A 12,464-nucleotide genomic window follows, 5' to 3' on the forward strand; every position below is an offset into this window, starting at 1 on the left:
GAAAAGTTTATCAAAACTAAGAGTTTTTTTAGAAATTTATACAAAAATATTTTAAAAAATAATTAGAATAGAAGGATAATGATTGAATATAGAAAAAATTATTCCTGCATAATTTTTTTGATATAGGCTCTCATCTGATAAAGACAATTAATAGGGTTTTTATAAGTAAATTGCCAAAAAATAATAATTTGTAGCGGCCGCCCCCTCCCCTCCCCTCCTCTCCCTCCATCGCTCTCGAACACCTTAAAATCCCTAAACACTGTTCCCCAAACCTCGCTTTAACAGCAAGGAGCGGAGCCGATTTCGGCTTGTTGATCGAGCGGGCTCAGTCGCAGCAAAGGACCGGAGCGGCATAGGCAACGGTAGCGACAACGTAAATTCTCTCTCTATCTCGCTCCTCTTACACTCCCTCGTTCTCTGCCTGGTTCGAAATGCGATGCATGTGGAATTTTCTCTTTCCAGCTAGCACTGTCATTCTTGATCCGAACTGGAAGTAAAAAATTAAGTTGTCTCATCTCTTCTATATGTATATGACCCTACTCTTCTTACAAAAAGACACTTATCCCTTTTATTTATACTAAGACTAGATGATGCTCCTCGTCGCCAGTCATCATATGCAATTTTAGCTGGGATTGTCTGTTCCTATAGGTTCAACCTAGAATTAATCATGCCAATTCATCAAAATATGCTGTTTTGTCTCAATGTGGTATCAACTTTGAAACATTGTTCGGCATGCTTGTATTTGAAGTAGAATTATCAATACAATTTATGGGTTGTCTAGATGAAAATTTCTTTTCTCATGAGTATTTGGTTTAGGTTGATACAAGGGTATAGCTGCTGGTGACTGAAATCATTGGTTGATCCTTGTCAAACATGAAAATAAAATAAAATTCAATTATTTAGTTTTGTCCCAAACAAGGGATCATAGTAATTGTCAGTTAAATTCAACTTGTATTTAACCTTGCTTGTTATAAATAAGTCGTTCCGAGGGACCATAGTAGTAGTAGGTTGATTAGTTGATTTTAACGAACATTTACTCATCACAGTCGAAGGAAAGAGAGGAAAAAAAGATAATATTTGATCAACTTCCAAGAAATAAAATGCAAACTCATGGCCTTTCAAAAAGAAATGCGAACACATAAAACTAATCCTTTCATGATGATTAAAACTAATCTTGATGATGGATTTATGTTGTAAAGAAATCAGAACACATAAAAGCTAATCCCTTTTTGACGAAAGTAATATATGTTGTACCATGCGCATATCTTATAAATAATTAATTATAAAAAAGTAAATGTAAAACCACTTCTCTTGAGCTATATTTAACATATACACACTAAATAGAACACCAAACCAGATAGTGTAATCTAGTGAAAAAAGATATTAAACAATGGACAACTCTAGTCTATTGAGTCATTACAAGTTTTAAACAAGCAGGTAAACTGCAAGCATAGCTGGTAGTGATCCCATGTTAAAGAGCAGGAAACTAAAGGTCTAACAATAGAAAATAAGCAATATTGAGGGCAAAAGGCAAAGAATCCATTAAGATAATCTCAGATAGTAAGGCTTTTGCAGAAAGAAGTTGATCATAAGTGCTGCATCTTTAGTATTATGGATGAGCTTTCAGGTTGAAGTTATGTTAGACATATTTCTCATGTGTGGCATCAAGTTTAAGATTGCAGGATTTAGATGAATAAGCATATATTTTTTAGCTGTTAAGTCTTGTTTCATAGATTGCTGCATCTTTGGTTCATTACTAATTTGTTATTGTCTACATGGTTTAAAAGTTTGTGACATGAGGTGTACTAGTATATGCTGGCAAAATGATTGTCAACTGTGATGGATGATCATGGTGTCTGTGCTAATGATCAAGGTCTCTGTTTCCGGACACAAATGTATGCATGATGTTGTCGTGACAGGAAATGCTATGCCAACACAGATTGACTTTTAAATCGACGATACTATTTTACAAGTTAGTAGCACTTGTTTTGACTTCCTCTTGGTCTAACTTCATGTACATGGTACCAACTGTGACAGATCTTGATTTCTTGTGATGCCCAAAAATCCTGTATATTTGTTCCTTTCCTTCGTGAATCTTATTGCATACTCTTTATCCACTGGATTCTTTATTCTTTTCATTCATGAAATTGCTATGCTTGACCAGTGAGATGTACAGAACTTTAACATATGAAAGTAGTTATTCAGATTGGTTGCAGTTGTCAAGGTGCTGCTGGTAGGCATAACTACATGTCTTATGTCCCAACCTTGTTCTCTCTCTGTGTGAAGACAATTACAGCTGCATTAGTACATGGTTGGTATTGAAGATAATAAAATTTAAAATTTCGCTGTTAAATTATGAATCTTCAGAAATTAACATGCAATATAACAATTTGTTTTTTAATTGCATACCAAAATCATTGCATGTCACAGGAAATGAGCATGTGGAGGACATCCTTGAACTTCCTTCGGAATTGTTTGATGGCTTGGCGACAAACCTGCCTCCATTGGCATTGCAAAATATGCATGAATTGCTAGAAAGGTGTTTTGCCATTGAAAGACTAAATGCACTACTTACTACTTCAAAATATCTACTCTTCTAATAGTAGTTAGCTTTCAACTATTTTTTAGCTTTTCACAACTTTCTGTGTTCTCTGCATTCATTTTCAGTATTTCTTGGATTTAGTTCTTTGTATCCCTTTATCCATCACATAAATATATGCTTTTTGCAGTATTTGTAATACCTCTGTGAAGCTCACCTACAGTGATAAGTACAAGGAAATGCTTCATATTTTGTCTTACATTAAGTTAAGCAAGTTAAAATATCATTTAGTTCATGTGGATAGTTTGGGTTGATTTTCATACTACACAAATGTATGAACACATTTATTTTTATGATTGCGATACTATGGAATAAACTGAAAGTTTCATGAGTAACTACGCTTCTCATCTAGTGATTGTTGCAATGTTGGACAACACTATAATTTGAGTTACCTTGAAAATAATATTGGACCATATAACTGTAACATTGTGTCCCTTGTGTTGCTCATCACCATCATGCCGCAGTTGATCATCCTGTTACTCATCTAATTCTCCGCCTCTGTCGCTTCTGCCATCTACTGCTCCTCCCCTCTTCCTTTTCTCCAATTCCTCCTCTTTTTCTCCACCTCCTCCTCTTCTTCTCCTCCTGCCTCTCCTTGCCCTCTTCTTGCTACTGTGGTGCATCACACGGTATGCTGCATGGGCTGGATTGGCAAAACCTTGGTTATTAATATTTTTATGTCCTAAATTGTTGCTGAGGGATTACCTTAACTGGATAAATTGACATGTCAACTTATGTTGACAATTGTTGGATATGAATTGACTGTAAAAATCTAGGTAACATTTAGTTTCTAAGATAACCTATAGATGAACTTTTAAGCTAAGTTCCTTTAGCCCAATATGGTCCAAAAACAATAATCAGGTAAGTAATTGTTGAGTAAACCATATTGACATATTTTTTTATTTGTCTTTATTAATACTAATGTCTAGCTTTTTCCAATGTACATCTAATTTGCTCTATGCTTAGGTTCTTGCTTTATGATAATGTTGAATGTTGATATTATGAAGCTGGTATGTTTCATTGTGGGTTAGGATGTAGTCTAGGAACATCTGCTTATGTAATTTTGGCTATTTATAATCCAAATGGAACTTATAATTTTTTGATACTACTATGTCTCACATTAGATATTTAACTTGTGGAGCCACCTTTTGAACACTCATTAGCAAGTAAAATTCAGTTGTAGTATAAGCATGCAACATTTTGTCTTTTAAGTTGTTTTTATTAGTTTCAGTGCTGCATATCACGTGAATTCCACTTTTGAGGACAGTCCTAGTGGTGTGGTGGAGCTTTTAAGTTTTAACAATCTTTTGTTGCATACTATATTACATGCTAGAGATCAATTGTGTGGCAATGACTCTTCTGAATATGTTGCTGTGAGCCTTTTTGGTGATATTTGGGTGCTTTGCTAGTCTATGCATTCACTTGCTAAATCAGTAGTATCTCTGTGACAGATTACCTGATAGTTGTGGTGGAGTAGGATTCACAAATGTTGGTGTTGACCATGGACGAAAACGTAAAAGGTTTGATTAGCATCATGTGTTTCATAAGAAATGGATGAAGGAAAATATAGTAAGAGAGATACCTATTTTCAGGAAAGAAGATTTTAATATGACATGGAAGCTGTTACACACGAATCGCTGGCCTGAAGATATCACTATGACCCAACAAATTGGCTGTGTGGCAACACAAGATGGTTGTGAAATAGCTAAATTGTCAAATCAAAGTGTTGACTGGCAGCAACTATATTGGGAAAAGCATCTACAGAAGTATGCCTACTAATATGGTGTTACTCTGTGCTTCTTGCTTTATATGAAGTTTTAGTTGTTCACATAGAGACTATGACATAGTCGTCTGATTGCTATTGGTTATGACTGAGATTTATGTGTTGGTAGTTGTCTAGATGAAGCTGCAGAGACGGCCTTACTTCCGTCTTTTGATGGTTATATTAGTGACCTAACAATTTCAGGTAAAATAGCATTTGATGTTCCCTCATTTCTATTCATAGATGCTTCCATATTTATTTTTTTTCCTTATAGAAGCGTGACTTACTCTAATTTATTTTTCTGAAACTTTCTTTAATTATCATGACTCAATTCTTAAATGATGTAGTACTGCACTTGGACAACTGACATAATGAAATTCCTTTTTACTGGAACAATGTTTTACAGGACTTCAAGGTTTCTTTATATTTTTTTATTTGTTGTTTTGTCAAGGCAACTTTTTTTCTCTTTTTCCTGGATGTTGTTTTCTTTTGTTGCAGATAACATCATGGATGTAATTGGTCATAGTGGAGGCACATTTTGTACCTGTATGAATTTGTCCTTCCATTGCAACAAATTTGGGCAATACATTAGGTATCTTTTGTTTCAAACTTTCAATTATGATGTTTTAATCTGATTGTTGATGCCAGCAAATTCAATAGCTGGATAATTTAATTATACTCCTGAATTTTTTGGTTGTTTAATTGATTATTTCATTGAATATGATTTTAGGATATTGAGTTTAAAAGATTGAATACATTACAAACAGGATTTATTTGTCAACACCAAGGTTTGAAATACTAGTCGAGGCTGTACATACCATCCAACATTTATGTCTGACCAAGTACTGATACCAAATATATAGCCCGATGCTGATACATATACGTCCATTTTTGTTTCTTATTCAATGATATAGGGTTGTACAGTTTGATATATCGTCCAATATACTGTTGATATACTGGTGCAATAGATTATTGATACCACTATTTGACTGGTATTTAAAATTTTGAGGTTTACAACATAGGCACAAAGCACTATACAGTGTTAAGTGCATTCAAGCTAGCACTGGCCTGAGCAGTGGCATGAACACTTTCCCGACTTGTGGTGTTCAATACAATGTCCAATCATGTATCAGGATGAGAACTTGCCACAATCCCTGTGTCAATAGGTGATTGTAACCACAATTTTTATTTTGTAGCAATAATGAATGTTGTTCATTCTGTTTATTGCTTTTTCCACTCAAGTAGATGATGCCCTCTATCTTTTGCACACGTCTTTGTAAATATATTGCACTTATTTTTATTGGATTACCTATATCCAGCCTTTGGGAATCCTTTCTTTTATTGGAGATTTTCTTTCGGTAAAAATTTCATGTTAGAAGAGTTGAAAGTACATACTGTATTTTGCATCAGTTATTTCTGAATTTTGGTCCCCTTATATTGTTGCTGATCTTGGTTTTCTTGTAAATGCAGATACCTGAGACTTCAAAATGTGCTTTGTGTTGCAGAAACATGTGTAAGTGTAACAATAGCTGCCTTGAATTTTGTTGTTGGATTAGATTATGTCATTCTAGTGTGATTTATTGTTTGTTATTGGTATCCTCATTCCAGTTCTATTCAGAAATATCAACCAAAGAAATTGTTCCTTTGCATGTATATTTTACAAATATTCATGTAGGGATGGGACTGTCTTCTTTCATTTGTTCTTTTGATTGTTTCACTAGTGGGATTTGTCTAACAGTCAGTGTACCAAAATGATATTTACACTGTCTAAAGACTGATTTCAAATTGGTTTGTTTTGATTGGTTTTGTTTATACTTTATACTTTATACCTATCAAGTTTCAATTTTGTTTCAAAAGAAAAGGTTTTAATAGCACTATTTTAAGATCCCCTGGAACTTGGCATTCTGCATCTCAATCTCCAATCAAATTAGTACTTACTGTTTCATATAAGTAGCAAGGATTGTTATGTCAATCAAGATAAATTGACATTGGTTTATGTACCATGCCAGGGAGGTATCTACACATGTTATGCCAAGTTGTGCAGGTCCAAAGGTATAGACACATGTTATGCCAGCCTGTGTAGATGGTGCCAAGATATGACTAGGCCAAATTTTTTCTATGTTATCTAGCCTATGAGTGACAATTGGCATGGCATGATCAAGAATTATTGTGCTAATCAATTTGTGTTGGCATGAGTTAAAGCTATCATTTCCGAAAGGTATAAAAAAGTGCCATGTAGGCTCATGCCAAAGGTGCCGGCATATTGTCAGTGTTTTTTGTCTTGTGCCAGTTGGTACAATAGCATGCTGATCGTCATGGTCGGAAACTACAAAGATAGATCCATATTAGATTGTGTGGGTTAGCTTGTGTGTGTTTTTTGGGTTTTCATCATAAATGCTCATTTTGTGTGGGTTACATTGCAATATTTTGTATCCCATATATCATCAATCTGGCCAGGGCAGTGCACTATGATAGTGATGGTGGTATGGTTGGTTATGATGCCTCCGGAATCCAATGTCACTGTGAGATCCTGGTTATCCATGTGGACTTAAGTGTAACTTACATATGTGACCTGGGCATCAGTTAATCAAGTGGGTAGATTGCCATACTCCAAATATCATTACTGGTACCAATTTTCTGTAGGACCAGTACACATAGCTTAGTAAAAACCAGCTGAGTGATTAGACCTTAGCCCTTAAACTACCAATGTTGAGTATTCATGTGGCTAGTCATCAAACTGGAAATTACTCCCATCAAATTTTAGTGATGAAGAATGGGAGATACATGTATGTAATTGCTATTTTGATTTCTCACGCAGAAAAGTGGATCACATCCTCTTTATCTGAGGAATGCTGTAAGATGGTTCTCACACTTCAAGATTGACATCCCAAAGGCGCTTCCAGTTTCAAGATTTACATCCCCAACTTTCCTATTTACACCTCCCCTCCCTCTCCTTTTATCTTGTTGACTCTATCATTTTCCTACTTCTGTATATTATAGTTGCCTTTTAATCCATATTTTATAATCTTCATGAATTAAGTTTGACAATTTCCATACGTCTTTTCTTCAAAAAGTGTTCATGCATAAATCAGAAGTCTATCATTGTGGTAATGGTACAGACTGAGGTACCTTTTAAACATTGTGATTATCACACATATTCAAACTCAAAAACTCTATCATATATCACTTGCAGGAGCTACTTAGAGATTGCAAGTTGCAAGGTTTGGTGTTCAGAAGGATAATCTCCAAAAATCAGGTAAAGTCCTACATTTATGAGCACACAACATGATGGACCATGAGTTACAATAAGATTTAAACTTTTAGCTGTTTCTTAAAACATGTGCAAGAATAACAGCACTGTTTTATCCAAAATGATTCAATATTTTTAGGCCCTATTTCATCTAATGACCATTTAATTATATATATCTCATTAATTTGTTTAAATGCACTTAATGCTTGGCATGCTCTGAAAAATGAGAACATGCAGAAATTGCATTGGAGTACTTGAGGGCACGATAAGAAAAAACAATGTTATTGGTGCATATCATATTTGATTTTACAGAACAATTTTGATGGTTAAGCCAGGGTCTGCAGTACCGAACTGTACCGCCTGGTACGGGCAGTACGTACCGGTCCGATCGGTTGCCGGTACGCGGACCACCTGTTACCGGTCCGAGTGCACTGTAGTACTGTGGCAGTGTTACAATACTCGGCACACCTGGGTGTACTACTCGATGTACCGTACCGTACCGGTACCGAGCCCAGGTCGAAATACCGGTACGGTACGGTATTGCGAACCTTGGGTTAAGTCGCTGAAAACCACTTCATAACTATATGATAAGCATGTTCTAACAGATTGAAAGAAGAAAAATGTTATTGTTTTTCAAAAAAGTTAATCTCTGAAGAGCAACTGGTACTATTTATCTTTGAATTGGCTGCTCGTTTTAATAACAAATTTTGTACCCTAAGTTCTGGAGGCTCATGTTTTATTGTTTAGGTGCATGTCCTATATTTGTCGCTCCCAATTCAGAATAGTATTTTGTGTAACAGTATAAGCATGCATGAATAATTTATATTTCATTAAATGCTTTGTTGGGTTCCTTTGCTAGGAGAACTGACATGATGATGTGAGTTTCAGTATTATTACTTGATTGTTCCATTGCATCTCCAGGTTAATGGAGTGTGTATGCATCTAAACCAGCACAGGCAGACATTGCATTCTCTTGAATTTATTTATTCTCAGATTCCACCTGCTATGATAGATCAAATTTTTGGTTCTATACACAGAAGAGATGTATCTCAAACTCATGGTGTCCGAGAACTTCATGTAAAATCATCTCGCATCTTTGATAGCAAGTTATCTACCATACCTGCTGGCCTTTTGTCTTTTATATCATCAGGAAGGTACATCCGATCTTTTCATGTTTACTAGTTTGTTTAGTTTTACTTCAGAAACTTTTGTGCCCGAATATGTTCACTGTTGATCTGGCAATATTAGGTGACAAATATATACATCTGCAGATGCATCTAGTGCACATTTTAGTGAATATCGAGTTACAAAATGATTTAATGATTCTAGGGATACAAGTTAGACATTATTTCTTCTACTGAATGTTAAAATGAAGACCAGAAGCATGCCAACTTGAATCTTAGATATTTCTATATATAGGTGATACCTGCAAATATTTGTTAATTACATTGATAAAATAAGATTTTGATAGCTTTCTTATGCATTTTATGACATAATTTAGCATAAACTATAGAGGTGGATTTTGTCAATTATCTTTCCATCCAATAATTGCCATAACAAAGAAACCTCAACAGTTTTTTAAATTCTCAGGGACTTGCGAACAGTGTGTTTTTGTGACAGTAAGTTGCTGCCAAAGTGTGCAAAAATGATTTTTGATGTTCTCCTTGGGTCATCTTCTGATGTAGTCACTCTAGAGATATCAGAGAACAATGTTAGTAGTTCATTGGTGTAAGATCACATTTACTGACTTGGTTTGGCCAAGATGCCTTTAGTTAAAGGTTGTCTGTATTCTGCAGCTTGCTGGTTGGCTTTCTATGGTTGACAGAAAACCTTTAGAGTTTGCATTATTAGTGGAATCAAATGTGTCATTGAGGTCACTGAGGAAACTGAGCTTAAGGTACTATGTAATTTGTTTTTAATTGACTTATTCTCACTATTTTGTGAGGCTGTGATGGGATCTTTTTGTTTCTTATCTGTTAGTTTCCTGATGGAGTTTACAGCTGACATTGGCAATATGTCAGGGGGAATAATTTTCAGAAGGAAGATGCTGAAGATCTTCATAATATCTTGGTTCATATGCCTGTTTTGAGCAGTTTAGACATAAGTGACAATGCTATAATGGATGATGGAATCAGGTAGTAATGAATTCCATCTATATCCTTCATGTTACTTATTCAGAAGGAAGCTATCCACAAACTCTTCACCCATTTGTCTTCACAACTCTTGATGTCACTACTGAATCAATTAGTACATGAATTTTGCAGGAGTTTAATTCCTTATTTTGTTTGGGCTGTTGAGAAATCTTACCCTCTTTCAGATATTAAGCTAAATAATTGCAATCTGTCTTGCACGGGAGTGGCTGAACTTCTAAGAAGCCTTCCAACTTTGAAGGGGTCATTCTCTGTGGCAGAAAATAACCTTGGCAGGTTAGTCATCCAACTTCTATAATATCTTTCCATTTAGTCATCTGTTGGAAGCAGCTGCTGATACTATATTAAACTTCAGTTCAATAGCAGCACCTTTGGCAAAGTTCTTGGCTTCTTCCAGTGTTAGAAAACTTAACATTGAAGATGTGGAACTAGGAACGTTAGGCTTTCAACAACTTGAGGATCAAATACCTAAAAAGATGGCTCTTCAAAGCATCAACATAAGGTTGTCACCTCTCTCTCTCTCTCTCTCTCTCTCTCCTGTTTGTGTGCAATTTCTGTTAAAAATTTTATAAGTTACTTGTAGCCTTAATTTTGTAGCAAGAATCGTGGTGGGCTCAGAGCTGCTTATTTCATCGTTAAACTCCTCATGTATTCACCTAGTATTGCTTATATCAACGCTGGAGGTAATCTTATGCCTCCTGAATCATCAGAAGTGATTTATGGTGCACTGAAACAGTCACAGGGTATGATTCTTAGCAAAATAACATTACAAATCTGTAGTGTATGTGATACTTGAGCTGTGAGTAGCAATCTAATGCATTTTAGCCAACATCTTTATATAAATCTTATGGGTCCAAACAGTTGTAAATTTGATGATGAGCCAAATTTCTTTCAGAAATATTTGGAATGCCAGTGAAATCATTTCCTTAACATTGTTAGCTATTACAGTCTTGTTTTGCTCTCCAATTTAAACATTTATCTTGTTAGAAAATGGTAATGGTGCACAATGTTTGGAAGATTGTTTAACCAAGTCTGATGAGTGAATACAGTTATTGGTATATTTGTCTATGGGATGTATTACTAAAAGCCTTGCCACTTTAAGAGTTTAACGTAATGTTGCATAATAGATCTAAGATGGTCATGCTTCCTTCTACCATCATCATAATGGAATTCTAGACAAATTTTGTATTTACTACACGTGACTAGCCATAGAAAGCACATGCTTAAAAGCTTGTCCAACTAAAGCCCTGTGACAATTTTTTTCTTATGAAAATCCTTGATAGTTAGGCATTAAGGCTTCTTTTATTTTTCTTGAAAATTCAGTTTTTGAAATAAGTAGGAAAAAGAAAGTGAATACAAATATATTAGTGGCTCTGCAATTTTCCTGTTATAGTTTGTGTTTGAGCCTGCTTGTGTACATAGTAACATGTCTCCGTGGTAGATATATATCTACATTATTATGGTAGAATTTTCTATCTTAGCTTATTGCATTGAGTTTGTTTAAATGAATTTGGGAATTGAAATAGCTTTTTTAGGGAACTATTTTGTGTGCTTTACTGAATCACTACAGTCAATGTCACATTTGCCAGCTGATTTACTATGCATTTTTCTAATTTAAATGAGGACCATTTTCATGATAATGTAGGGAATATATAGGGTGTAGTTTTCCTCTCTCATTGGATGTTTTGTGAAGGCATCATGTTCATGACTTTAGATGAGCAATATCTCCTACATATTTAATCCCACAAACTTCAGGCCTGTTCTTCCATTTTCGTTTCTTAGGTAAACTGGAGACGTTGGACTTGGGTGGGAATACACAATTATGCCAGTCAAATTATGCTTCCAGACTTACGGAATTTAGACTACATGGGAGGCCCATTGTGATCGTTCCTCTACTGCCAGCGTCAAGCACGCCATATGATGATGATCCTTAGCACATCTTCGCAATCACACTTGCTATTGGAAGATGAATGCTTCTGTTGGGTAGCTCAGAAAGTTTGTAGAATTGGACGTGAATGCTTCTGTTGATGCTTGATCATTGTGCAAATCTGGGGAATCATGCGAATGCAGGTGAAATAACTTGCACTTCCTCATAGAGAATGATTTTTATTCATAATATGAGTACTATAATTTTGTCACTTAGACTCTTATATGTTAGAGGATATTACCCAAATATAATTTTCTTTTGTTTTACTTTGCAATACAAGCATGATTTATGGTTTTTACTCTTTGGTTCCACCTTGACTGCCCAATAACATTTAATACTTATGAGGGTGACCAGTGATGCCTGCCCATTGCGTGTGGAGGGCTCGAACAGGGTCAATGATTGTAATGGAGGCAAGAGTCTAGATGGCATAGGTGTGATCGATCAGGGCTTGAACAGGGGACGACTATATGGCGCTGCTTTCTCGGGCAAGAGATTGGATGATGGGCCTGCCATGCGAGTGAAGAGAGGGGTAGGCCTATTGTAGCTACCTTTGCTAATGTCGACAATAAAGGAGGAAGACGAGGGCTCAATGGTCAGCATGATAAGAGGCGACAACGACTGCGTTGAGGGCCTCACGATGGTGGCAACACAGAGGCGACAAATGACAAGTGATAACCAGGGAGGGATATTTATTGGATTATAAGAAATAGAAAGCACCATTTAGACAAAAATGAAAACAAGAGTATCTTAAAAAAAAAATCAGTTTTTTTCAAAGA

The 12,464-nt window shown here is 35.6% G+C and overlaps 1 protein-coding gene across 7 annotated transcripts; it reads left to right on the plus strand.

Annotated features, from left to right (window-relative positions):
- The first annotated feature begins 203 nt into the window (after positions 1 to 203).
- Positions 204 to 11,986, plus strand: LOC103988799 (uncharacterized). 7 transcript variants are annotated; one of them, XM_065137406.1, is made up of 18 exons: positions 204 to 373; positions 1,788 to 1,972; positions 2,206 to 2,311; positions 2,431 to 2,539; positions 4,051 to 4,119; positions 4,192 to 4,365; positions 4,492 to 4,565; positions 4,860 to 4,953; positions 5,832 to 5,874; positions 7,555 to 7,617; positions 8,533 to 8,765; positions 9,202 to 9,322; positions 9,408 to 9,508; positions 9,633 to 9,746; positions 9,876 to 10,037; positions 10,117 to 10,263; positions 10,359 to 10,504; positions 11,544 to 11,986. In XM_065137406.1, the coding sequence occupies exons 3-18, from the start codon at positions 2,248 to 2,250 to the stop codon at positions 11,693 to 11,695; spliced, it is 1,866 nt and encodes a 621-aa protein (XP_064993478.1). In that variant the 5' UTR covers positions 204 to 373; positions 1,788 to 1,972; positions 2,206 to 2,247; the 3' UTR covers positions 11,696 to 11,986. The 7 variants fall into 7 exon arrangements, with proteins under 7 accessions (XP_064993478.1, XP_009405722.2, XP_009405714.2 ...); XM_009407447.3 differs by lacking the exon at positions 1,788 to 1,972 and having other exon boundaries at positions 2,198 to 2,311; XM_009407439.3 differs by lacking the exon at positions 1,788 to 1,972.
- The last annotated feature ends 478 nt before the right edge of the window (positions 11,987 to 12,464 follow it).

Source organism: Musa acuminata, chromosome BXJ3-1, assembly GCF_036884655.1.
Source record: "Musa acuminata AAA Group cultivar baxijiao chromosome BXJ3-1, Cavendish_Baxijiao_AAA, whole genome shotgun sequence".
NCBI lineage: Eukaryota > Viridiplantae > Streptophyta > Magnoliopsida > Zingiberales > Musaceae > Musa > Musa acuminata.

Coding starts and splice junctions, on each gene's coding strand:
- LOC103988799 (XM_065137406.1), top strand. CDS start 2,248: ATGTCTTATGTCCCAACCTTGTTCTCTCTCTGTGTGAAGACAATTACA. Junction 4,366..4,491: donor TGGGAAAAGCATCTACAGAA/GTATGCCTACTA, acceptor ATGTGTTGGTAG/TTGTCTAGATGAAGCTGCAG. Junction 4,566..4,859: donor TAGTGACCTAACAATTTCAG/GTAAAATAGCAT, acceptor CTTTTGTTGCAG/ATAACATCATGGATGTAATT.